Raw genomic sequence first — 26,587 nt, 5'->3', positions numbered from 1 at the left:
TGCAGAGAAGATGTATGGGAGCATGTTTGCAAGTAGGGAGCTGGGCAATGAAGAGGGAAAGCTAATGATTCAAAAGGGCTGGGTGGCCCAGAGAGATAAATAACCAAGGCAAAGGTAAGCGGGAAGTCAGGCCAGGGAGGGGGAATCCGCGTTATCCAAGTCTGCCTAATGCCTTTTGACTTCCCAGCTTATTAACTCTGGCCCGCCAGGCGGGGGACACAGACAGAATGAGAGAGAACACGGGGCAAGGCAACCTCCCCATGCCCCCTTTGGAGGTGCAATTCCTCCTGGTTCGTAATAGAGTATAGTCTTCTAGGATCCTAGGTGCCTATGATCTTGAGGCTTGGAATTGATCTGTCTCAATTTCCCCGTTAGCCACCTCCCATCTTAGACAGGGAGGCACGGGCAATCCCCAGGCTATGGAAGACAGACTCCATGGACCACAGGTTATGCTCATTACAGATGCTCTGAAAAGCTTTTGGACACTCCTCTATGGAAGTTGATTAGATGCTGGCTTCCAATGGCAAGATGCCAGCTAATTTGTCCATTCCAATGGGCCAAGAAATTTTATTTAAAAACCAGGCATGAGGAGGGAAAAAGGCATTAGCTAAACTCCACAGTTCCAACCTTCCTTGAATGCTGTGTTTTTTGGTACCATTTATTCAGTCCTATACCTCCCATGTAATTTTAAAATCTCAAAAACAATCAAAGCCTTGATAAGAAGTTTATGTGTATCTAAAGGAAACTTTCCCACCCTTGACCTTGTACCTCCCTCTGTGGGATTTCTATCCTACTGCCATGGTTTGTCCTGGGTCTCTCTGAGACACTGAGAAACCCAAAGCAGGACAAAGACCACTTAGCCTCCTCAGACTGGTCATTGAGTCGAGTTTTGATGCCCTACCACAAATATTTACACTTCACGACACAGTCAAGAGAACCTTTATTTCTGTATAGTGCTAAAGAGTTTGGAGGTACTATGGTATTTAGTCAAGATACTTTCAATCAAAAGCAAGGTGCAGTAGTCAGCGCTGAGTACTGTGAAGATAAGTTGAAGAGACAAAAGAGGGTTGAAGTCATGTGTCCAAAGCCACAGGGCTGGACTTAAGCTGTGTCGTCTTCCCTTCACCTGGTCAGAATTCTTTGCACTACACCATCATCCCCATAATCACAGATGGGGAAAAAAGTTAAATCCAGGGAGAATGAAGGAAAAAGCAAAAATGATTTCCCCTTGATAAGGCAATGAGATCCTATTGCAGCTCTGATAACCAGGGGAGGGGCTCTCCCTTTCACTTCCCAAGGCAGAGCATCCTCAGAGTAACTAACAAAAGAAAAAGCATCCTCAGCTTTTGTGGGGCTTATCAGGGCTGTGCTTCCAAATCTCCAGTCGCAGACTTCCATGTGTATTCGGTAGCATTTGTAACATTCACGCCTAAGTACATGGTAGATGTGATGGGAATTAAGAAATAACAAATCTATATAATATCCAAGGGTTTGCTTTATAAAGACTTCTAAGCACATGCTGAAAGAACGTGTGAAGGGTGGAAATGCTAAGAAGAGAGATATCTGAAGGGGAAATTAAGAGAGAAGAATAGACATTCATATATGTCCCCCCCATCCCTGCATCCCTGCCCAAGATTTCTTCCTCCTATAGGAAGGTCAGAGGAGGAGGAGGAAAGGAAAAACACCAGAATACAGACAAATATCAGAAGTTGCTCAGCCAATGAAAGAGCAAAGCATTTAACAAAACAAGTGCATTTCCCCAAGAGCCTCGGCCCCAACTTGATCAATGATTCTGCAACACTGAATCATTTTTAATTTAATGCTTCTGGGAAGTGAGGGGGAAACCCATCAACTACAGGCACAGTTGGCAAGAGCTGGGTATTAGCATTTGGCAGCATTTATTATCACTGTTTATGATGGCATAAATTAGGTTTATGCTGATATAATTAATAACCCTAAATTTGGGAATAATAAATAGTAATACTTATTTGGAGCTGCAATGTCTGAGGAAGGCAAATGGAGTCCTCATGCACCCAGCTCCTTCTCCATGTACAGGCGGTGGTGAGGATGGGGTGTGGTGGAGGGAGCCCTGGGGAACTGCACTCCCAGAGCCAGGCCCCAGCACTATGCATCATTTAACACTATGCAAATGACTTAGCAGCAGGACCTTAAGAGTTCCCAGAGCAAATCATTTCCGTTTTGATCTCCATGAACAAGTTCATGGACAAGATTCAGTATGTTACATTTCCCTTCAGAACCAGGGCCCTCAAATGTTCTCTCCATCCACACCATTCCTGTGGCGCATGTACAGAGGTTTGGACAGTTGCAAACAAATGTCACTTTCTTTACAGGTCTCTCTACCTCCTTCCTCGGTCTAAAAAAGCATCATGGATGCCCTGCCAATTGCCTACAGACAAGAATTTGAGAATTACTAAAACACATTTGCAAGGAAGAAATAAAGGCAGAAAGCAGCTACCTCTGGATTTTTTTTTAATTAAATGTGTCTATCTTTTACTGTTTTAAGTTGTAAACAGTGAGATTAAAATATTACTATAAATTTTTCCTTTTTTTTTATCTATCTGGGAACATAGCATTACAAATAGCTGAGATTTTCATCCCTACTTTTTTCCAGTGAGGGCAGCAATTAGATTGGGGATAAATTATAGTTTCTTAGACCTCTTCTGGATCAGAATAACAATTTTTTCCCCACTTCCAAATATAAGGGAAGAAAAGCAAAGAGAGTTTGAACACCCTTTGCCCAACTCCCCTCATAGTGTCTTGAGCCAAGGAGACTGAGGTTGCACTGCACTCTAGCCCCAGGCAACAGAATGGACCCTGTGTCATAAACAAAAACAAAACAAGAAGCGTTCAGGAGGCACGGAACCAATCCTGATTCAGTGAGAACTCACCCCAAATAATATAACCAGGATAGTAAGACAGCAACGTGCTTCTTTTGGAACTTACCATAATTATCCATCTTTTTATTTTGTTTTCTTGTTCAGAAATATGTTGCTAAAGGATCCTTGGCTTGGCACCACCCACTGTATTTTACGAGAAAATCCTGTCTTTGTCCTCAAGGCCACTGTTATCAAAACCTCCCAGCCATCCTCAGAGGCTCCCTCACCATCACCACCACCCTAAGGAACTACTCTACAATTATGGATTCCTACAAGCTCCATGGAAGCCCATGATCATTTGTGAAAGACAAGTGCAACCCTGTAGGTTAAATTTCGGTTCTCCAATCCTTATGCAAGGATTACCTCTTTGCTGGTCCCATAACATACAGGCCATTTCTATCATCTTTACCAAGCCTATTAATAAAAGTGTGTTCAAAGACCACTAATAAATGTGAGAACATCAAGAACAATGTTATATAAACAAGCTGGGTAGACTTCACGTGGGGAAGTTCAGGCATGTGCAAGGGGGTGGGGGGGTGTTAGATTTTATCCACAAGGTATACCCCAAAGGAAGAATGCCTAAAATGGATGAAGCTCACAGGGCAAGGATCAAAACACAATAAAACACAAATCTGCCTGATAATATGCCCTGAAACAAAATGTCAACCCCAGAAATAGTTCAAGTGGAAGTCAGAGAAACCGTGTGTTAGATAAGTTAACAGGAGGGCTCAGGAGCTGAGACTTTTAAGCCTTTTTATTGTGAGATATTATGCATCTCAAGTCTTTCCACAATGACGTGCTGTGACGTGTGTCAATAAAATAACACTATGATTTCCAAGCCCCTTTCAGCCAAAATTGTTTGGATGATCCAGGTGCCTTAAGTTCCATGATAAAAGATGCTATGTAAATGAAAAGAGTAATTTTAGTCCTAATAAATAATGGTAATGATGATGAATGCCAGTGTCACTGAGAAGAAGCTGGCCTGACATTTGGGAGCCCGTAACAACCAGCTGTGAGCTGGAAATACTGTGTGTCCAGGCCAGCAGGAGACCCAGTGACTAAGACCACATTAAGCTTTACATCAGAGGCCTGGATGTAGCCCCTGATCTGAAAGTATGAGCATTTGAAATGCAAGAAACTACAATACTTAATCCCTCAGTTGGAATATTGCCTTGGGCTTGTAAGACCTTCTCCCAGAAAAGTCAACAGTGAGCATATTGTCTTCCTCTTCCGGCAGAAGGAAAAACTGAGCAGGGCCTGGGAAAGCCAGAATTCCAAGCTAGATTTAGGCCTCCAGCCCCTTTCTATTCTCCATCAGACCCCAGACAATTGTACAACAGAATGTCGAAATGGGATCGTGCCCCTCTAGAGGGCCTGCTTAGCTGTTTTCTATTCATGTAGGCTGAGAAAGATGCTAGTGAAATCCTTGGTCACTCAACCAGGAGAAGCCAGACACTGATGACCCAGAGATTCTCTCTGTAGTTAAAGAACAGACAGCAGGAGCCCACTGAGTTCTGTCTATCCAGGGAGAACACTGCTTTGGTGCCTCATTCAACTTAAGAGTTTTTTTAATTATTATTTTCTTAATTTTTTAGTTTTTTGAGAAATAGTTTTTCTCTGTCCCCCAGGCTAGAGTGCAGTGGCATCTTCATAGCTCACCACAACCTCAAACTCCTGGGCTCAAGACATCCTCCCACCTTAGCTGCCCTAGTAGCTAGGACTATAGGCACATGCCATCATGACACCTGGCTAATTTTTCTATTTTAAATAGAGACAGGGGCCTCCCTCTTGCTCAGGCTGGTCTTGAACTCCTTAGCTCAAGGGATTCTCCCACCTCAGCCAACCAGAGTGCTAGGATTACAGGTATGAGGCCGTGTAGAGTTTGGAGAAGCCTCATCACTATCAGAGGTCTGAGTGATGCTTCTTAGTGAAGGACCAGCCTCCCAGCTTTCCCATGTGCTTAAAGGACAACCAGTCAATATAAAAAAAAAAAGAGAGAGAGAGAGAAGAGTCTCTGCTCTGTGCCCAATCTCCACAGAGCAAAGAAAAATGGTGTCTGGGAACTACTGAGCTAGGATGGCCTGACCTGTTAGGAACACCTGGGAGCCTCATTTATTTTTCTTTTTCTTGTATGTGTATATCTATTATAATTTTGTTTTTAGTCTGTAGCTCTGATTTGCTTTCATTTAGCATAGTTTACCACAGTTCATCATTAGAAATTTATGCCGTTCCTCTTTGTATATTTTATCATCTTCATATTTTTAACCTTTTTAACTTATCTATCTTTGTTTTGTGCTTAGCCTTTGAAGCTGGTCTGTTCTCAGCTCTTTAACATTTAATTTACTCTTTAAGGAAAAAATAATTACTATTTCATCTTTCTCAAATCATTATTATTTATTTAAGTCATTTTAATTTAATCTCTTGAAGTTTTTTCCTTTTTTAGCATCTATTTATCATTCCATTTCTTGCATTTCACTGTTTTAATATTGCTCTATTTCCTCAGTTGTCTAAACTTGTGTTTTTACTCCTTAAATGCTGATTTTTTTTAATTATACCTACATTTTTCCTTTGTAGCTTTTTAAATTATTTTTTTCTTTTATTATTTTTACTTTATCTTGTATTCTGCCCCCCCAAAAGGATACATGTGTTTATCTATAGTAAAAAGAATCACCTATTACCATAGGAAAGGCTTTGTTCTTTGTCCACAAATTTTAAACAGGTCTTTGTGAATGCTCATCCTGCCTCTCCCATACATGGGCCATGTGACCTTGGGGGTCTCATCTGACATCTGAGCCTCATCTCCCAAGCTCTGAGAATGCTGACCCTCCAATTGACCTCATCTTCTCTCCCATTATACAATAAAAAGGGACCTATAGGGACCAGATAAGACAAACTACCCCAGTCTTCTCTTTGTGAATCAACATTCCATTTAGCTAGGGTGACATTCTTCTCATAACTGTATCCAGAATCCAGTAAAACACAATTGATAAAAGAGATTTATCTGTAGTAAATATGAATAAGTAAATATAAACATTGGTCTTAATTGTGAATAAATCACAGTTTAAGCCCTGATTTCACCATTAACCTACCAAATGACTTGGGCAAGTCATTTAATTATCCTGGACACCAATCTCCTCCTTTGTAGAAAGAGAGTGCTAGACTAGATTCTTTCCTCTGACATTAATTTCCTATGATTCTATACCATTCTATTCAAAGAAACCATGAGATTGCCATCAATATATTGATAAACAGTTGTTATTTATATCAGAAGACAGGAGATCAAGAGAATTTATTCCTAGAATACCAAGACCTCTCCTATCACACCCACTGGGTGAAATGACAAAGGGTCACCACAACATATCATAAATACAGGCTAGGAGGGGCCAGGTGTTGACATACTTGCCATTGATGACACCATCTGGGTTGAGCATAGGGATGATCTTGAATATGAAGTTTTCCCTCAGGAGCTGAGCCACAGGGTCACCACTGACCAGGAACTCCAAGGCCCCCTTCATCACCCAGCTGGCATTGCTCTCTCCTGGATGAACTCGGGCAGTTATCACCTGATATGGGCGATGACCTGGAGAAAAAGGGACATGGACAATTAAACCTTAATATACTTCCCATTTCCGTTAAGTTAGTCTTCATGGGACCTGATATACAACTGACTGGCATGAAATCCAAGTAAGTTGATTGCTTCTTATACACATATGACCTACATTTACCCATTTTCCACATTCTTCTATGGTCTGCAAGACTCCAGAGAGTATAAAGACTCAAAGCTTATTGATGTATTCTGAGGCCACATCTGAGCTGAGGTGGAAAATGTGTTTTGATTGATTAGTGATGTCTGTTCCCCATGTACTAAAAGAAGGAAGGAATTGATTAGTGATGTCTGATCCACACATACTCAAGGAAGAAATGGAAAGGAAATGGCATCACAACAGGAATTCACTATCTCTACTATGCCCCTTGTCCAATTTTGTAGCTTTTGTTTCTGACTCTCATTTCCTTTGGTATCCTCATCCAATTCCTTATTGCTCCTAAGCTTACTCTAATAAGTCCAAAATATTTGCTAAGTATAAATACCCCAGTCTAAAAGTTAGTAATATCTTTCCATATCATTCAAATCACTGTAAGTTAAAAAATACATCTTTTCTTACCCTTTCACAGTAACATTTTCCTTATTTTATTATTGAATGTATATTGATGGCATACAATGTGATGTCTCAATGCACATATACATTGTGTAATGGTAAAATCAAGGTTAGTTACCACATCTATCACTTGAAACATTTATTATTTTTTGTAGGGATAACATTCAACATCTTCTCTTCTAGCTTATATTGAAATGTACACTATGTTGTTATTTGCTATGGTACCTTACTAGTAAAATGAACACCTATTCCTCCTGTCTAACTGTAACTTCATTCCTCTCTTGCTTCTCCCTCCCTGCCATGCTCCCGAGCTTCTGGTTAACACTACTCTACTCAGTATGGAAGTTTCATAAACAATGTGATCCAGCAATCCTACTCCTGGATATTAATCCAAATGAAATAATATCAGTATGTTGAGGTGATATCTGCATTCCCATATCACGTTTATTGCAACTCCCATGTTATTCCCAGTAGGCAAGATGTGAAATCAACCTAAAGGCCCATCTAAAGATGAATGGACAAAGAAGATGTAACATATAGTACATAATCACACCCAGATACACAGGCACATACACGATGGAACTCTATTCAACCATAAAACAGAATGAAATCCTGTCATTTCCAGCAACATGGAAGAGCCAGGAGGACATTATATTAAGAGAAATAAGCTAGCCACAGAAACATGAATACTGCATGATATCACCTATATGTGGAAACTAAAGAACAGTATCCTTTTAGAGACCACAAACAGCATCTCAAATTGTGCATAAAGAAAGAGAAAACTGAACAACTCTCAATTACAGATCTAAAGAACAGATAATAGAAGACAAAAAATAAAATTTAAGTTACTTTAATAAACTTTAAATTACTAAATTATAATTCAGTTATAATATAATAATTATATTACCATGAACTGAAACAAACAAAACCCCACACTATCTATCTCTTCCATATTTCTGCTGACAGCATGAATCCACTGAGGTCTAGATTTAGGGAGTGTAAGTAAGTGCATTTTTACTATGGTGAGAGCAGGTCACGTTAGCTCCTGTGGGTCATCTATACATTGGAAATAAACTTCAGCTATGTTTTCCCATATGCAGGTGTCTTGAGCATATTCCAGTAACTACAGGAAGCACTAAGCGGAAAAAGTTGAATACATTATAGAGGCCATAGCATTTGTCAGTAGTGACAAATATGTAAGCAAATAATGACAAGTGAGCTAATGGAGGTGTATATAAGGTACAAAAAATATATATATTGGAAGAGACTAAGGACATTTCCAGAGACACAATTTGTATTTGAACTGGGTCTTGCAAAGTAAATATTATTTACCAGATAGAGAAGGTGAAAAGGGTCTTCTAAGAAAAAAAAAAGGACACATTCAAGAAACACAGAGGAGAATTCAATGCACTTAAAAATAAAGTTAAATTGCTGAAAAAAGAACTCAAGATGGTGGAATATGAATTTAGAAAAGTAGGCTGGTATCAAACCGGCAAGATCACTTCTTATGTGTTTGCTTCGGGATTCGGACTTTATCCTGTCCTCAACCATGGAGTCAGCAACTCTCTGGTATCCTCTGATCAGTAATGGAGACAGGGCAGAATCAGTTACCAGTGAGAGAGTGAATGTTTGCTTATTATCTCTTGGTTGTCTGCCCAACAACCTTTCTCCCCTTCTTATTTTCAAAGCCCTGATTTTGTGGGGGAAGGAATTTGTCCAGATTAAAACACTCAGTTTCATGGATCCTCTTATAAGCAGAAGTAGCCATTTAACACAGCTGTGGCCAGGGAGAGAAAAAAGTGAACCCAAGGTGACTTGTTAAGGGAAAACTAATGAAAAGAGACAGTTTCACCTGGCAGACATCAATTTGGTTTTCATGTCCTGTCTTCTGTTCTTTGTGTTTGCACCTAGATGTGATGTCTTCAGGTGAGAACACCAACTTGAAAATAAAAGTCACATGCTAAGAATAATGACCAAAAAAGTTAGAAAGAGCCAAGGTACTTGACAAATTTCTTAAGCAGCAATACCACACCTTTAATGGCCATTCAATACTTCTGGGTATTTGAGAACCATAAACTAATACGTGGCTAGCCCATTGTGATCATGTTTCCATTACATTCCATTTTACTCAAGCCTAACATGTAAGTATAAGATCAGGGTTAAAACCATCCCTATATTAACATTACCCTGAATGGCATGAATTCAGATGGGCTTTCTAGATTGAGGAAAAGGGAGCAAGAGAGCAAAATGTAGTGAGAATATTTGACATATACTTTCAGAAAAGAGGAGTTAAGAACCATTATTCTTTTTAAAGGGAGTCAGTGGTGGCTTTTCAGCAAGAGGAAAACGTGCCCAAACTGGTGTTTTAGTGGGAAAAAAACCCTCTGAAATTACTGTAGATAATACATTTTCCCAGTCAGAGACAGTATGACATAGTTGATTACAGAACAAATTTATAAACCACATCGTCAAGATTCAACTTCTACTACCACCATTTTTGACCTCAGTCATGGAATTTTTTGAAGAAATTGAGTGATGGATTGGGGGCTGCTGTAAGAGAATAGAAAAAGAATACCATAGACTATGTGGCTTACCATCTATAGAAATTTGTGTCTTAACAGTTTTGGAGACTGAAAAGTCTATGATTAAGCCAGGAGATCCTGCAGCAGGTATAGGTATACTTTCCAGTTCTTACATGGCTGCCTTTTCTCTGCATCCTTACATGTGGAAGAAACAACTGAGCTCCCTCAGGCCTCTTTTATAAGGGCACTAATCCCTTTCATTAGGCCATCACCCTTGTGACCCAGTCAAATCCCAAAGGCCCCACCTTCTAATACTATCATTTGGGGGATTAAGATATCCACATAAATTTTTTTTTTTTGGAGGGGGAGAAAAAGTTTAGTCCATAGAAGATTAGGTGATCTGTATGGAACACTAATTGCTGACTAACAGAAACTTTGTAAATAAGCATGTTGTGGGAAAAGAAATAAAGAGTTAGCCAGCTGAACACAATTGAAATTAACTGGAGGTCAACTTTCCCACTATATAGGTTGATCATAGTCAATTTCACTCTTCCAAAGCAAGCTGTGTTGGCACGCCAGTGAAAAGCTTGTTTAGAAATAAAGAGGCTTGATGAATTTGTACCCAATCAGTATCCTATTTTCAGTTCTATAATTCCATATCACTGTCTTTGTGATTTTTGAACTGTGTTCATTTGCAGTATATTGGACAACAATAGTTAAGTGCTTCCAGCCTGGCAAGAAGAAATAAAAAATAGCTTAAGAGCTTGTAAATTTTTGACACTAACTGAACACTCTCATTGTCTGGGCCGATTGGCTTCCATTGCCTGATATGCCCAGTACAATGCAGCACATTTGTCAACGAGTCAAATGCAAGCTCTCACAGTGTGTTTTTTTCCTTTGGAGAGTCAGGTTCATAATCTGCTATATTGTAATACACCACATGACCTAATAGGCTGTCCCAGCATCCTGAAGAAGCAAATGGGGAAAACGGTGGACTCTCATGAAGACATAAGCAGCATTTTAGCCATTTCTAGTTGGTTTTCCTCTCCTCTGCTTTGTGATTTAAGACAGTTTTGCAGTCATATTGATGAGTTAAACTTATGGAACCATTCAGTTGTAGCAGCAAATAGTACTCTAGAGAACCTGTAATGGACAACAGCTGTAAATAGTATGCAACACACAAGCCATGTGTTTTTCCTTGTAATTGACACTTTTGGTCTTACCAACCCATTTCTGCTTAGGGTCGGCAAAAACTGGTAGGTCTTGTATTTTCTTTTTCTTTTTTTTTTTTTCTTTTTTTATACTGGAATTGATAAAATCTCTTCCAGAGACCACCACAATCTATGGAAGAGACATGGTTTTGGCCACATCCTAATTCTTCAATCTACATATTGAATTTATGTCAGTAGAAATGACATCTGTAAAGAGAGATTAGGAACAAGCAGGGGATTGAATAATACCTAAGAGATATTGGGCCTTTAGGCAAATGAAAAGTTAAGTAAAAACTGAAGACATGTGTGATGATATACATGTGTACCCAACTATATAAACAGCCATTCATTTATTCCTTCTTTCTTTCAACAATATATATTAAGCTCCTATTGCCACTCTGCAGATTCCAAGCGAAATAATGGTTTTTGCCCTGGGGAACCAATAATCGTCTGTGGGAAAGAAAGGCACACAGATAATTACAATCCAATGTGATCAGGGACATTTGTCAAGACATTTTCACAAGCAAGCACAGTGGAATACTCATTAAAACATCATTCATACCAACACAGCAACTGAAAATGACTTAAATGTGCATTCACAGGGAAGTAGTTAAGGAAATGATACATAAAACAGAATACTACACAGCCATTAAAAATGACACATAGGTCTTTTTCTGTTGGTACAAGAAGTTATCTGTGACATAATAGTGAGTGAAAAGAAATAGGAAACAGATTTTTGCATCATAGAAGGATCCCATTTGTATATAGTTGAAACTTTCCTTCAAAGATATCTTTACATAGAGATACTTCCGCAAGTGGAGGTCATCTGAGCAATTTTTATAGCTTATGTTTGCCTTTTAGCAAATAATAATCATATGGCAATTTTCATAGAAGCAAAGTATTACAAATAGTAGGGCACCACAGGTAAGGAAGAGTAAAAAAATGAATTGTCACATAAGAGTTATGATTTGATGTAGTGTGCCCAGGTGTTTTCCAGGTAAACAAGAGAAAGGGGGCAAGTCGTTGAAAAGCCTAAGTAGATCTATTTGGAAACTACTGGGGTCATAAAGTACATAACACCAGAGGGAGAACAAAGTGAAGGTATGTGACTGAAGCACTAGCTATTTGGGAGGCAAGAGGGGGAGTGAAGCCACAAAGCTGAGTTTGTACCTACTTCTGTGGGCTTGGTAGGGCATGCTAAGGAGTTTGGAGAAGAATCTTACAAGCTGCGGAATCACCATGGTAAGTCATATGTAAAGGTGTGATAGGGATGGGGTTTCCAGTTGAAACCGAAGAGTTATCGGTAAAAGGGCAGAAGAATTGCCAGGAGAGCAGATTGTGATGTCGAGTCAGCTAACATGAAGACCAGGAAACCTAGAAGACAGTACATGAAAATCTGATGGAAGGAAAATGAGCGAGGGAGGAAGGAGCCAGGGACAGGAGTGGAAGAGGACATGGTGGGAAAATCTGCATGCCTTTGTGGATATAACACATGAATGTCTCCCACAAAAGGGAGCATTGTATGCACATTTTATTCCCTGCACATTTTATTTACCAATACATATTGGAGACCTATGCATATCAATATGCAAAGATGCTTTCATCTTTTATCAGCTTTATTGTGGTATAAATTTACATAAAATAAATAAATTTTACCCATTTTAATGTCAACAGTTCAATGAATTTCGACACATGGATACAGTGCTGTAAAAACCACATGATCATCATATAAAACATCATTATGATCCCCCAAATTCCCTTCATCACCCTTTGCTAGGAACCCCATCACCCCACCCCTAGCCTCTGACCACCACTGACCTACTTTTTGTTACCATGGTGTTCTCTGTTCTGGAATTTCACAATAATTTTATATAGCGTATATAACCTTTCTGTCTGGCTTTAACGAAATACTTTTGAGAGTCATCCATGTTGTCAAATGTATCAGCAATTTGTTCCTTCTAATCACTGAGTTATATTCCAGTCTTCCACACAGCAATTTGTTTACCCTTTCATCTGTTGATAGGCATTTGAGTTATTTTCAGTTTAAGACTATTATGAATAAAGCTGTTATGATCAAAGAATATTGCTGGGTGCAATGCTCCATACACACCAATTAGGTCAAGTTTGTTAGTCATATTGTTTGTATTTTCTAAATCCTTACTAACATTATGTCTGCATGTTCTATGAATTACTGAAAGGGTTATATTTAAAATCTGCAAAGATGATTGTGAATTGGTCTATTTTGCCTTATAATATCATCGATTCTCATTTATTTCTAGGTTAAGTTATTAATTGCATACAGACTTATAATTATTATGTTTCTCTGATAAACTGAACTGTTTTATCATGATGAGGTATCTCTCTATTTCTCCTAAGGCGTTCTGCCTTAGTGTCTCCTTTGTCTGTATTAATAAGGCTATGCTGGCTTTCTTCTGGCTGGGATTTACAATATACAGTGTATCTTTTTTCATAAATTTACTTTTAATCTTTTCATAAATTTTCAAGAAGTATTTGTTTCTTGATCCGCCATATGGTCAAATATTGTATTTTATTTACTCTGATAGTCTTTAATTTTCTTTTCATTGGAGCACTTAGCCAATTTGCATTTGATGTAATTAATGACTGATGTGCTTTTAATGTTTTCATTTATTATTTGTTCTCCATTTGTCCTGTTACATGATCAATTATTTTTCCTACTTTTCCTTCACTTGGAATGATTGAGTATTTTTGCCCATTTCCCCCTCTGTTACCTTAATAAAATTATGTAATTTTTTATTCTTCTTTCATTGCTTACCTTAGAGATTACAAAATGCACCTTTGATTACATAATTTGCCATAATTTCCTCACTGTATCCTAAAATCCACAAAAAAAATTATATTGGTTGTGTTATAAAGTCAATATTAATTTAGATTGAACCACGTATTTACCTTTCTAATTACTCTTCACTCCTTATTGTGTCCACAAACTTCCACGAGGTTTCATTTTTCTCCTGCCTAAAAATCAGCCTCTAGTATTTCTTCTAGTACAGATCTGCTAGCAGGAAACTCTCACTTTTTGTTTGAAAATGGACTCATTTCATCTTCCATTTTGAAAAAATATTTTTGCTGGGCATGGAAGCACCTCATGTCTGCTCGTGAACTCTCTGGTTTCCACTCTCTCCATGTTCCTTCTGCTGAGATCCTATAAGAACTTGGCTGCTTTTAACAGCCCTTAAAAGTATCTTGAGATTTGTCTAGAAGTATGTATTGTTGTTTTTCTGCTGCATATATTCTTTTTATATGTTTTTTTTTAAAAAGGAAGAAAGCAGTCCTTGGAATTTCCAAGTTATTAAACTTTCTTCTATTTTTGTGTTGTTGTTGCTATCTTTTCTGTTGATTTTTTTTTAATATCTCCAGGGAGATGACACTAACACCTGTAAAGAATGAAGTATTTATTCCTCTCCAGACGTTATAGCATGGAATCCTCATACATTTCTAATGTCTTAGGCAGACTTTCCTCAATATTGTGAAATTAAAAGAGTCCTTTCAAGTCATCCAATGTTTAACTGGTACACTGATATCTGATCGACTAACAAATAATTGTGGCTAGCTCTGTTAACCTGTGTGGGATGGAATGTAATCATAGTCATGGCATTTCTATAGCCCCTTGCAGCTGAGAAGGCACTTTAACCTACATCATTCCTTCAGTGCTAGGAGGGAATCTGTGAAGTTGGCAAGACAGGTATTATCACTCTCTTGTTTATAAGGCTAGAAAGAAGAGAGAGCAAGAAAAAAACATAGGTGTTCTGAATCAAAATCCAGTATTCTTTTCATTTTATAATGTATTATTCTGTGTGCATATATACTTAAGAAGAAGGCTGAAATGAATCCTATTGAGACAAAACATGATATACTGAGGAAAAAACAAGTACCATATAAATTATGAATCAGAAGACTTGAGTCTGAAGCCTGCCTCTGCTCCTTACTAATTGAATGGATTTGGGAAAATTAAAATCTTTTGAAATCTCAGTTCTCAACCTATAAAGTAAGCCTTTCTTAGTCCTTTGTAGCACTAAGTTCAATGATTATCAATAGCCCTGTGAAATATGGTAGATGAAAATTAAACATTTCAGCCGAGGGTTTGAATCCCTTTTACTTCTATTATGTTCTTTCAAATTCTTTTAATAAAGCTGCTAACAGGAAGCAAAATTACGTGGAGCTTCATCCGCCTTTTTCTCTTTTTCCAATTTTCAGATGCAAGTGCTCACAGGGAAGTGGTTCAAAGTCAGGTGGCGGCAGAAGAAAATAGAAAGTGTGAGTCATCACTGTTAATAATCAGCTTCCAAACCGGCTGGGTCTGTCTTGCTGGGGTACAATTCCTTCCCAGAAGAACAGGGTCTATCGGCTCCCGTGCCCTCCTTTTGAAACTCTTAAACCTTGATCTTTCTGATCCCTTTAGCATCAGAATAAGAGATGACCAGGGTATAGTTTCTAAACTGTTTGCCTTCGTGGTTGCTAGGTAAAATCCTAGTGCACCAGAAATCACTCACTTTCACCTTCATTCCTACCCTCCCCCAGTGGCAAGAAATGGCCCTTGTTCCACCCCTCCTGAAACTTTGACTTTCTCTTTCCCCCAGTGTCTGAAGTGTGACCCCTATTCCTCCCCCTTTACAAAGACAAGAAGCCTGAGAAGCTTTGTAAAGAGTTTGTTTAGATTTCACCAAAAACTAAGAGGGTGGGGAGTTTCATGCATTGATATAGGGGGAGAAAAGGAGCTTCTGGTGGCCACACCCCCTCACTGGGGATCCTGGGAGAGAGCAGGGAGCAAGCCCAGAGGCAAAGGCTGACTGACCATAAGCTCTCCGTAGCTGATGAGCAATGGAGATTGACTGGAGGATCACAATCACCCATCTGGCTGCCTATAAATCTTTTTCCTAAAGTCTTTTCAAATTCTTCCCAAATTATAAGTAATACACACAGCAAGGAAGAAAGTTTTAAAGTAAAATATGTTTCCCATGAATGCCCAGAACCTCCCAGCCACCACCCTCTTTCTTTCCTTCTCTCTCAAGCAGATACGTGGCAGAAGTTTTGAGGCAGACCAGGTCCACTATTTCACTTCCAAGAAACACAGTCAGCAGCGTCCTGATTCACTTGTGCGAGTTCCGCCTTGCTCTGTTTGTTGTTATTGCTGAGAGGCCTTTGTTTGTTTCCATCCATGCAGATTTTATGCTTCCTGATTTTTGTGTATCTCAAAACTTTTGTAGTGACTCCTGTATCCCTTCCTTCACCGCATGCCTACAACCACTTTATCACCACCTGCTCCAGTCACACACAGTCCACTTGTCTAAAAACACACATGAAGTCTCACATCGGACTGCACATGATGCACTGTTGTAGAGTCTGCACTCTTGGGCTCCTCACTCATAGCCACCCGCCATACTCCAGCTGTCCCCGAGCCAACTGTCTCCTCTCATTTCCTGTCATCCCTGAGACAAACAGTCTTCACTCTGCTCTTTACTGTTCTCAAAACACACCCGTGCCCTTTCCATTCATCCCACTTCCTCTGCCCAGCAAACTTATATCAGCTTTCACCCTGAAGCTTTTCTTGACTTCTGGCAGAGAGAACGTCTCCCTTCTCCTGGGTCCAATGGTGCATCATGCATGCACCTGTGACCTTACAGTCCATTTGCATATTTGGTCTCTTCCACCACCCCGCCTGCTCCCTGCACCTTATTTCTCTGTCGTGCATGGGGATTACTCAAAACATGCTTATTGAGTAGATAAGTGTAATTAGCTGTTGTTGAGGGGTGGGGGTTCCGGTTCCTTGAACCCAGTTGACCTGGTTCAATTATTCCACTGAGCTAGAAAGTTCAACCGAGGCACGGTGGTAACTGAAAGCAAAAGTGAGCAATAAGCTGAAAATAAAACTGGAGCAGCAGAGGCAGTGTGGATGGAAAGTAAAGTAACCTTCACACGTTTCAGGGTAGCAGAGAGATTTTATTTAGGAAGAACAAAGAGAAAGTTTAGAGCACGTCCAAAGAGAGTTGGAGGTGCATCCCACTCCTGAAAGAGAAAAGATGAGAGAGACACAAAGGCCTGTGGGGTCTAAATACTCTCTCCCTTTGGAATTGGCTGCAGGTCTTTCCTTAGCCTCTCTGCTCCCCCAGGCAGTATTGCCCTTTTTCTACTGGTCATTGATGTTCTCTTTCTGTTGATCATTGGTTACCTACCTACTTCATACCCACATTCTCATGAGCCCTCTGGACTTTCTGTTCAGCAGGCCAGCTTTTCCTCCCATTAAAGCCCATTTCTTTGAATCCCTTCTCAATTGTAATTAACTCCTCCATGCCCAGTTATGTCACTTCATACGCTTTCACTTTTTCTTCATTCATTCATTCAAAGAATACATATTGAGCTCTTGTGATGGAACAGGCACTCAAGAACAAAAAATAAAATCCTAAGGCCTCTGCTAAATGAATGGACCAATCTTGTCCAAAGGGACCCCAGAAACACCTTAAAACTGAGTTTCCAGCTACAATAGTGAAAGTTCATGATATGCCAATGAATACAATTGAGACATTAAGAAAATGAATAAAAGAATAAGTCTCCCCCTGACTCTAAAACAGAGCAGTCTATTCATTGCTGCCTTTCTCGTGAAACAATCCCATTTTGAAATACCACAAACTCATATTTCTTTGCAAAGGGTAATCTCGCCTTCTTATTTTGTACCCTTCTGTCTCTGAAGTATAAGAAACTGGGCTTGCATAATGGGTATAATGAAAAGAAAATCAGCAAATTTATTCCTGGGCAATTTTCAGATAACCAAGAGGAAGTGGTGTAATCGAGGCTGAAATAACAATTTTAGATTCTGCATAAATATGAGCAAATTCATCTGCATTTCCTCATCTGCATCAAACTGTACAGACTTTTTCTAGAGATTTTGTTATAATATGCTGGAAATAAAAAATAATACATCTGTGCTATAATGATACATAATATATACAGTATAATAATAAAGTATTTGGATTGGGTTTGAGAAATTTACTACACACAGAAACGGCAGTCACTTGGGAGAAGCGGGTAATCGCATCAGGAAAATTGCAGACAGATGCTGTGCACCCACTCCCCCCGCTCCAGCTATCAGCTGATCTCAGTTAGGGATGTTTGCAACTGTGCTTCAGACCTGCAGGCTCACTCATATCCCACGCTACCAGCTCCTTTGCCCCCAGATTTTCCTAGTAGAATTAATTCTGCCCACAAAAAAAGCATTAACTGATTCATCCAAGTTTCAGACTTCTCAGGAAGGCTCCCTACCACCAAAAGACCATGGAGAGTGTGGCCAAATCACTCCTGGATGTTTCTGAATGAATATCTTGGAAGGCCATGGCCCAGGCTCCAGCAACTGCCTTCCAGAACTCCTGCCTGAGCCCCATCTCCACAGAGCCAGTCCCTCATAGTAACCTCTAGAAACATAACCACAATGAAATGGGTAGGGGACCTTTTCCTGCTCCGTGAAGACCCATTCAACCCATCCCATGAGGTTTCACATTTTATAAGGCATCCAGGAAGAGAATCCTGAAGAAAGTAAAAGCTACTGACTTCATTCAGAAAACTTGCAGATATATTCTTGTGAATAATTCTGCTCGCAGGTCACATATGGTTTCTTGCTCTGCTCTTTCCTATATTATTTGCCTGGAAAAAAGTACTATTTGAGCAAGAAAAGGATCCAAAGCCCATGGCAAAACAGGCCCTGGGTTCCAAAGACAGATTTTCCCCTGAAAGCGAACTTTCTGCCCCTGTGGTGTCACAGTGGGCTGCCAGCCAGGTAAATGACGTTGCAGGCTACCTCACTCAATTGGCAGAAAAAGGGAACTCATACAAAGGAATGCTTTAAATAAGCCAATAGGATAATTCTCTTTACAAACCAAGAGCCTGCTGTCTTCAGTACAGTATCTTTTGGGAATGTTAGGATTCCCCAAAACCCTTTTCAGTTCCAGCTATTTAAGACAGCTGACATCTAGACAGCAGGAAAAACCACCAAGTGAGAACAGCGTGATGAATAAATTATGATTCCGAGTCATAAGGACCAATAAGGTAGGAGGAGAACATCTGAGAGTCTGAAGCCCCAAACATATGTCACCACCTGACACTGGAGCAGAGCCATTTAAAGCCGACATCATGCCAGGAAATCTCAATAACTGCATTACTTCTTTGAGATATGGAAGTTTTAACTCTTGCAGGGATTGGCATACGGCAGGTTGTTGGGGGAAGTCTGGAGGTGTTCGCGGAATGAGGGAAAATCAACAATAGGAAAGAAACTTTGCTGCTTGGTTTCTCCACCAACGGAATTAAGAGCCATTACAGACAGACATGTGCTGATTTAAATAGAGTTATTATATTTTAAAATTAAGTCTCAGCTGCTGGTTTTTAGTAAGAGATGGAAGGAGGGAGCAAAGGAAGGAATCAGAGAAAAAGAAAAAGAATGAGGGTTGTTATTTATTTTTGCTGCTGCTGTTCAACTTAAAATGACTACAACGGTGGCCTGCCAGCTCTCCACTTGCATAACTCGACAGGGTATTCCGGATCCCCGTTGCTTGGCAACCTGCCTTTTACGTTTAAGACATTTACATGTATTCACCTTCTGAATCAGGTATATTCACAGATGGCTGGGTAGCAAGAAAGAGCCTCTGGCAGGCCAAGAGCTTCTAGTTTTGTGGAATCAACAGAGTGTGTGAGGAGTGGGTCTGCTCAGAGTGTCTCACTGAGAATATCAGAGGCACATCTAGGCCTGAAAATGGGGACTGGGGGTCTGTACACATACTCTTCCGCTGCCTCCAAATGGGCTCCTACCAGGATCTAAGACTTGCTTCTGGGCCCCTCTTTTCAATACGTCCTCTGCATTCCTAAAACCCTCCTGTTGATCTTTGTGGCATTGGCAGCAGCGGCCTCAAACAACAGCCTAGGAATATGTCCCCCCACCCATGCACGGGCAGATAGGGAAAATGCCCTGTGTCACTGTCCTTCCAGCCAACTCTCCCAGAAATGGAAAGGCCCCACCAGACGTCCGCACCACAGAGGCACCCCGCATCCAGCAGGTTCCTAAGCCTTGTCATTTCTACCTCTTAAAAACCCTTTTGGATATTTTCCATCCTTTCCAGGCCTAGTCCCTCAAAGCATTCAGTGGCTTCCCACTGCCCTCATGATAAATTGAGACCTCCTGCTGGGGCAGAGGGCCCTTCATGATCTGCCTTCCCAATGGGGGAAATGTTTACCACAGGCCACAGCCCCCGTTGATACCCTACACACGCCCATGATGCAGCCCATGATGCAGCTTGGTTTAACATCTCTGTCTGTCCTGTCCATCATCTTGGCACAGGGCCCTCTTTCTGTAGCAGCTCTCCTGGACTTCAAGTCCAGCCCACTTTCACCCATCCCAAGACTGCCTCCTTCAGATTCTGAATTAAGTCCTCCTGAGCCCCGGCACCTATGCCATCTGGCACATATAGCAGGCATCACTTCAGTCCACCCTGCCTTACACTTCTTGATTTTATCATCTGTCTCTAACTGGAACAAGCCCCAAGGCATTGGGGACACAAAGCGCTCTTTATTCCTCAGGTCCTTGCTCACAGTGCCTGGAGCAAACATGCTTTGTAAGATTCAGAAAATTATCTGAGTCCTAAAAAAACAAAAAAAAAGTATCAGCTCTAAGATATGTAAAGAAACTAATACATTGAAATAAATGTTTAATTGTCCAAAAAAGAGTATTATGTCAACTTCATTAATTGTTAACTTTAGTATTCATAAAAATGTCATTGCCTTTGAAAGCAATTTGTAGGTAAGATTCCCGCACTTTGCAAGAATTCCCAATTACAGACAACGATGGCAAAAGAGTAACAGCCACCCATTAATTATCACCCACAGACAAATAATTGTGGACGCAAACATGAAATTATTTCAAATTCAATGATAAAAAAAGATATTTATTGTGGGATGTGATTGCATTTTATTATGTCTAATATGATACATGCTAGGGCCTCCAATGCTTAAATGCTTTAGGCCTAAAAAGATGTTTAAATGGCCCTGAGTGTGTGTTTCATTCAATTTTGCTTCCTCAGGAATGAGGAACCAGCACAGTGACTGGTACAGGCACACACTTTAGAAATAATGTGAATTCCAAGAACAAACGCTAATGAGCGAGGTATCACCCTATCTGAGAATTGGGCAGGCATGAAAAGTAAGAGTAATTTTTTTATTAATTTCAGATTAGTATAAGGGTATAAGTGATTAGGTTATGTTGTTTGCCTTTCTAAGGGAAAGTTCAAGTTGTAGTTGAGCCCTTCACCCAGGGGGTGTGCTGTTCACCCTTACCTTGTGCACATTTCCTGTGTAGTCTAAGGTGACCAGATTTTAACATTGGTAAAGCAGGACACCATTGATGGGGGGGGGGTGGCAGGGGCCGGGCCTGACAACAACGCAAACTTTGATAAGCAGTTCCCAATAATCACTTCTCAACAACTATTTGTTATTATTACAGTTTAACATTATAAAATTAATAAAAATAATATAAAACTCATATCCTGGGAAAATAGCCACATGGCAGCCGAAAACCATATATTCCCTTACTGTTCTCCTGCCCATTTGTGCATTCTTTCCCAAAATCGGGACTTTTTAAAAATGCTGCGGGAAACAGGACAAATTGTTAAAAATCAGGACTGTCCCACCAAAAGCGGGACATCTGGTCACCCTAGTGTAACCATTTAAGAGACATGGCTCCGGAACAGACTCATATGGGGATGAGTAACCTCCAAAGAACACAGATTGAAAGATGGAGTCCATTAAGATAGATTTGTCAGCTATGCATGTGCATGGATGAGCTTGTAAGTTAAAAAGAAGTTAATGATACACTTCTTTTCTTTTTCAGGGTTTGGAGACAGAAAGACAGACACCAAAGAACCAGAGAAAAAGACACAGATGGATGGGAAGCAGGGAGAGAAAGAAGGAAGAAGGGAAGGGACTGAGTGCCCAAGGTATCTATCTATGGGTCTAAAGTATTCTATCATGTAAGAATTTTGGTTATCAGTCAGTCCTGAGTGGCATAGGGATTTAAAAGTCCCCAGGGAGCTACTGCATACAAGCCAAGTGACATCCCACGAGTGCTTTGGTTTAAAACAATCCCCTAAGCCATGCCAAGGGATTGTGCCAGAGGTGGGCCTTACAGACTACATGTAAATGGATATTTTATGAATCAAGTTATCATTTAACTTTACTTCGAGAGCTCTCAATAATATTGAAGCACCCGGCTATGAATCTTATTGAAAAGTTAGAATTCTCACAGTTGTTTTTGAAATGAAACACAGTACCAGGGTAGGACTGAACTACTCTGCTACAAAGCAGTCGAAGACAGTTCTGAAACTCCACAGAGGAGGGCAAATGAACTGTGTCCCAATCAACACAGCCTGCGTCAGAAAGGTCTCTGGCATTGGACCTGGATTAGAATCACAGCTCTTTGTGCTCCATGGCTAGTCACTGAAATACTCTGAGCTTCGGGGCAAATACCAAAACCGGGAAAAATAATGGTCTCTATCCCACTGGATTGTTGTCAAAATTAAATACGGTAATGCATGTAAAGTATTTTGCAAAGTATATGGCACACATTAATTGCCCAATAAATGTAATTAATTAAGCTGTGTAATTACTGACATTATTATTAAGGAGAATTATATTACTATTCAGACTATAGTAAATCAAATGAATGAATGAATAAATGAATAAATTATTGGCATGGCCACATCTAGTTTGAATGAGAAGAATGCAAATTTGACTTTAAAAAGTTTTCTGTAAAACAGACAAATATAGAAAGATAGGAATAGAGAAGAATGGGTATTGTATTAATTTATGTGATAATATTATATATTCCCTATATAGGTAAGACTGTACCTTGAATGGTTAAGAACAGGGTTTTCGGGGAGCCAAATGGATTGAGATCTAAGCTAAAGTGACCAAGCATCCAGGTTTGGCACTGAACACCCGTAACCAGTGAAATCCCTGCATCCCAGGAAAGCCAGGCCAGCTGGTTGCCATATACCTTAGTTCTACCACTAAATTTGTGGCTTGACCTCAAGTAAGTTATTTACATTCAGTCTCAGTTTCAGCAATCATAATAATAATAATCCCACCTTGTTAAGTTGTAAGAATTAAAGGGGATGGCATAAAAAGCTTAGCCTCAAACACACAGGCACTGTTCAATGACTAGCTATTAGTAAGCCCCTGTGAAGCCAGCATTTCTCTCAAAATAGCCCAGTTGGAAACTGAAGCTGCTCAGCACTGTGTGAAACAGTGCTGGACTACCAGGGCTGGAAGGGTGATTGCATTTTCTCTGCTCCGGAGAGGCTAAGGGATCTCTAGGAGACCACCTCCTGGAGACAGAATCCCCCTCAAAGGAAAGAGGCAAGAGAAGAAGCTGGTGGGAAGGGAAGGAATTTCCACTGACACAGAAATATCTTCCATGGTAATCAGCATTGACGGGAAAAGGAAATAAGGGGAATTTATGTGACAGTTTAATAGGGTTTTGTGAAATACGATATTATTTTAAAGTTTGCCTGAGTGAGGCAGACAGCATATTAAGGTGACTCCAGCTCTAAAAAGATGACAATACTGTATTTTAAACCCTGAAATTGGCCCCACTCTTTCTGTGCTGTATTACGCAGAGGGTTATTATTTGTATTACACACTCACTGGTGCGGCCCCTCCTCCCACTCAGGTACAAGGTCCGGCCATAGGCAAAGAGAAGCATAAAGCTTTAGGGTTGTAGTGCTTGGATACTACGCCAGAACTTATAATTCCACTCAGAAATAACACTCAATTTTTTTTTACCATTGTTATAATTATTATTTTTATGGTCTCCATTCTACCAAGGGAAAGACCGCTGAGGGAGATACATCTCATGAGTGTGAGTCTTTCCTCCAGACAATCCTACAAATCACACCTGCCAATGTATCTCTCCGGAGGATGGAGATGGAGGACTCCAAGTTGACCTCCAAATCATCATGTCCTGGAATCCACGGAGTGGGGAGGAAGGGCGGGGATGTTGTCTCGCTCTCTGGAACTAGTGAACACGACTGCCCCCTGCTGGAAAAACGCAGGACTAACCCACCCCACGTGGTGATTTAGAGCCGGCTTAGTTAGATTAACATGCCGGGAAGCAGTTACTCTGAGATGTCACTTACATAAAATAAGCTTGTAAATTGTGATATAAAATAAAGTAATGAGAGAAGGCCTTGGAACCTGATAAGAAATAATGAAAACAGAGAATTGGAAAATCAGGACTTGTCAGCAATGACCAGAAGAAATTGTGCTCTCATTTTAGGAGTTCAATACAGTTATTTACCATTATTCTCCTTCCAAAAATGCACCTAGCGTGGGGAAGACCAGTCCCTAAGGCTGTGAGAACTATCTTATCTTCAACACCCGAATCCCTTTGATCTGATTCTGTACTGAATAAGCGTCTTCCCTCTGTGTGGACTATGTCAGTGTCCTGAGTGGATCACCTCAGTAGGACCGAGACACCCTGTCTGGGTAACTTCTGCTGGTCCTTGGTAAAGGTATACATATATGTGAGTCTGTATTTAATTATAAATTAATAAATTAGGTTGTAATTTTAAAAATCCTTCTCTTAGGCTGGGTCCAATGGCTCATACTTGTAATCCCAGGAGATTGGAAGGAGGCCAATCTTGTCTAGGAGGCCAAGGTGGGTGAGTCACCTGAGCTCAGGAGTTTGAGACCAGCCTGAGCAAGAGCAAGACCCCATCTCTGAAAATAGCTGGACATTCTGGTGGGTGCCTGTAGTCCCAGCTACTTGGGAGGCTGAGGCAAGAGGATCACGGGAGCCTAAGAGTCTGAGGTTGCTATGAGCTGTGATGCCAGAGCACACTACCAAGGGCAACAGGGTGAGACTCTGTCCCAGAAAAAAAAACCTTCTCTTAGGGGTAGTGTATAAAAAAAATTAAAAATATATCTCTTGTGACTTTGGCCCATATATAATCCAATCCACCAGGATGAATGAATAAAATCAAGTTCCTCAGATAGCAAAGCCAAGGTTAAGGCCAGCTCTATGGTGGTTCTGCTCCATTAGGCTCACCCAGAAAAACACAACCAGCATAATCCTTGCTCCTAAGGACTGAGTTTGCTCTGCCTGGCTTTCCCATATGGAGAAGGACATAAATTAATCTGCTCTATCTCAGTATAGTCTCTGTAATATGTTTTGCTCTGTACCATGATTCTCTGGATGATTTCAGAAAAGGGAAATTTAAGAGTTAATAACTCTCCAAGGAAGGATTAATTTTACCCAAAGATAAGCCTAGTTTTGCCCTTGGCCACTTAGAGGTAATCCCTGGACACCTAGAATGTCCTTTCTGATCAGAGTATCTTTACCTGGGCACTTTGGCCACCAGCCTGGCCTGTCTAACTGTGGGAGATAAGAGCTTGGACCATGCCCTGTGATTTCCAACCTCTGGAGGAACTGGAGACTCAGGGTATCAGCCCAACCGATGCAGGAGCTGGAGACTAAAGGTAAGCCACATGGGCAGCATGCAATCGAGTTCCAATAAAAATCTAGACATCAAAGGCTTGGAGGAGCTGCCCTGGTTGGAACACGTGGTGCCTGTTGTCAGTCAGAGGACAGAGAGAAGGGAACACCAGCCAGGACTCCACCGGAAACAAAACAAGCAGGACCTCCTTGGTTCAATCCCTCCCTATATGTCTCTTCCTTTGCCCAATTCCAATTTGTATCCTGTCCCTGTGCTTAATTATCACTGTAATAACTTCCGATGATGTGTGTGTTGCTTCAGTGAATCACTGACGCTGGCTGTGATTTTCGTGTCTTGCAGCTGGTGTCGGAGCGAGGGCAGTCTTCTGGAGACTGCTGCTTCACACTTTGAAGTTCAGCTAAGTCTGGGTAAAATCATTTTCCTCATGCTGACCCTCTTCTCATCCAGCTAATAAACCTCCCTAATTCTGACATCAGTGCATCCTCTGACAAGACTCTGACATCCTCCTCTTTTGTCCCATTGAGTCTCGAACTCAGCATGCAGGCTTAGAATACACATTACCCTCAGCTGGAGCCCTGGCACCTCACTAGCATAATTCCATTCTCGTCTGCTTGCACAGCCATAAGCCACCTTAGATAAATACCTGCTTGGATTTAATTTTATGCAGGATCCACCACCTTGTCCAGAGCAGTGTGGCCCCCAGCTAAACTAAGCTCTGAGCACAGGAATGAATCAAATATGACTCCACCATTCTGTTCCCAACACGTGCCCTGCCTGGCCATGGGCCAGGGCCCAAACCAGCATATATCCTTGTTGGCGATGGTATTCTGCCACTTCTCCATCCATATCCCCCATGCCTAGATCTTATGTCCTTTCCTGCAACTCAGGAGGTAGGAGAGTAGTACAGGGTTGAGACTAGATTGCTGAGTACATCGTTCTAGAGCCAGTTCAGGATCACACTAGAGATGTGTGCAGTGACCTCTGGACATGTGTCTGGACATGCTGAGCACTTTCTTTACATCAGGCATTGCGCAGGACACTAGAGATGGACATTAGAGCCCTGAGAGTTCAATGATGCTACAGATCAAGACCATAAGTTCTGTACTTCCCCCAAAAAATCTATGCCCAAATATGACTGGGGCAGAGAAGCTGCTTTGGGTTTTGCCACAAGACAAGGGCAAGGCTGAATCCTAAGTGGCTGAGTAGGGAGAGAGTGTGGCATATTCCATGAAGGGAAGCCAAGAACCAGTAGTTTCAGGACCAGATAACAAATTA

General features: G+C 40.7%; 1 protein-coding gene across 1 annotated transcript in view; it reads right to left on the bottom strand.

Moving 5' to 3' along the window:
* The window catches only part of AGBL1 (ATP/GTP binding protein like 1), a 581,937-nt gene that overhangs the window by 385,731 nt on the left and 169,619 nt on the right, over positions 1-26,587 (bottom strand). The window contains exon 17 of the mRNA XM_023512636.1: positions 6,297-6,477. Within this exon, the coding sequence (XP_023368404.1) occupies positions 6,297-6,477 (181 nt within the window). The remainder of the gene's footprint in view (positions 1-6,296; positions 6,478-26,587) is intronic.

This window comes from Otolemur garnettii, unplaced genomic scaffold, assembly GCF_000181295.1.
Source record: "Otolemur garnettii isolate 467f Iridium unplaced genomic scaffold, OtoGar3 scaffold00029, whole genome shotgun sequence".
Classification (NCBI taxonomy): domain Eukaryota; kingdom Metazoa; phylum Chordata; class Mammalia; order Primates; family Galagidae; genus Otolemur; species Otolemur garnettii.
Note: the sequence above shows the minus strand (reverse complement) of the source record. Positions and strands in the feature narration are given on the sequence as shown.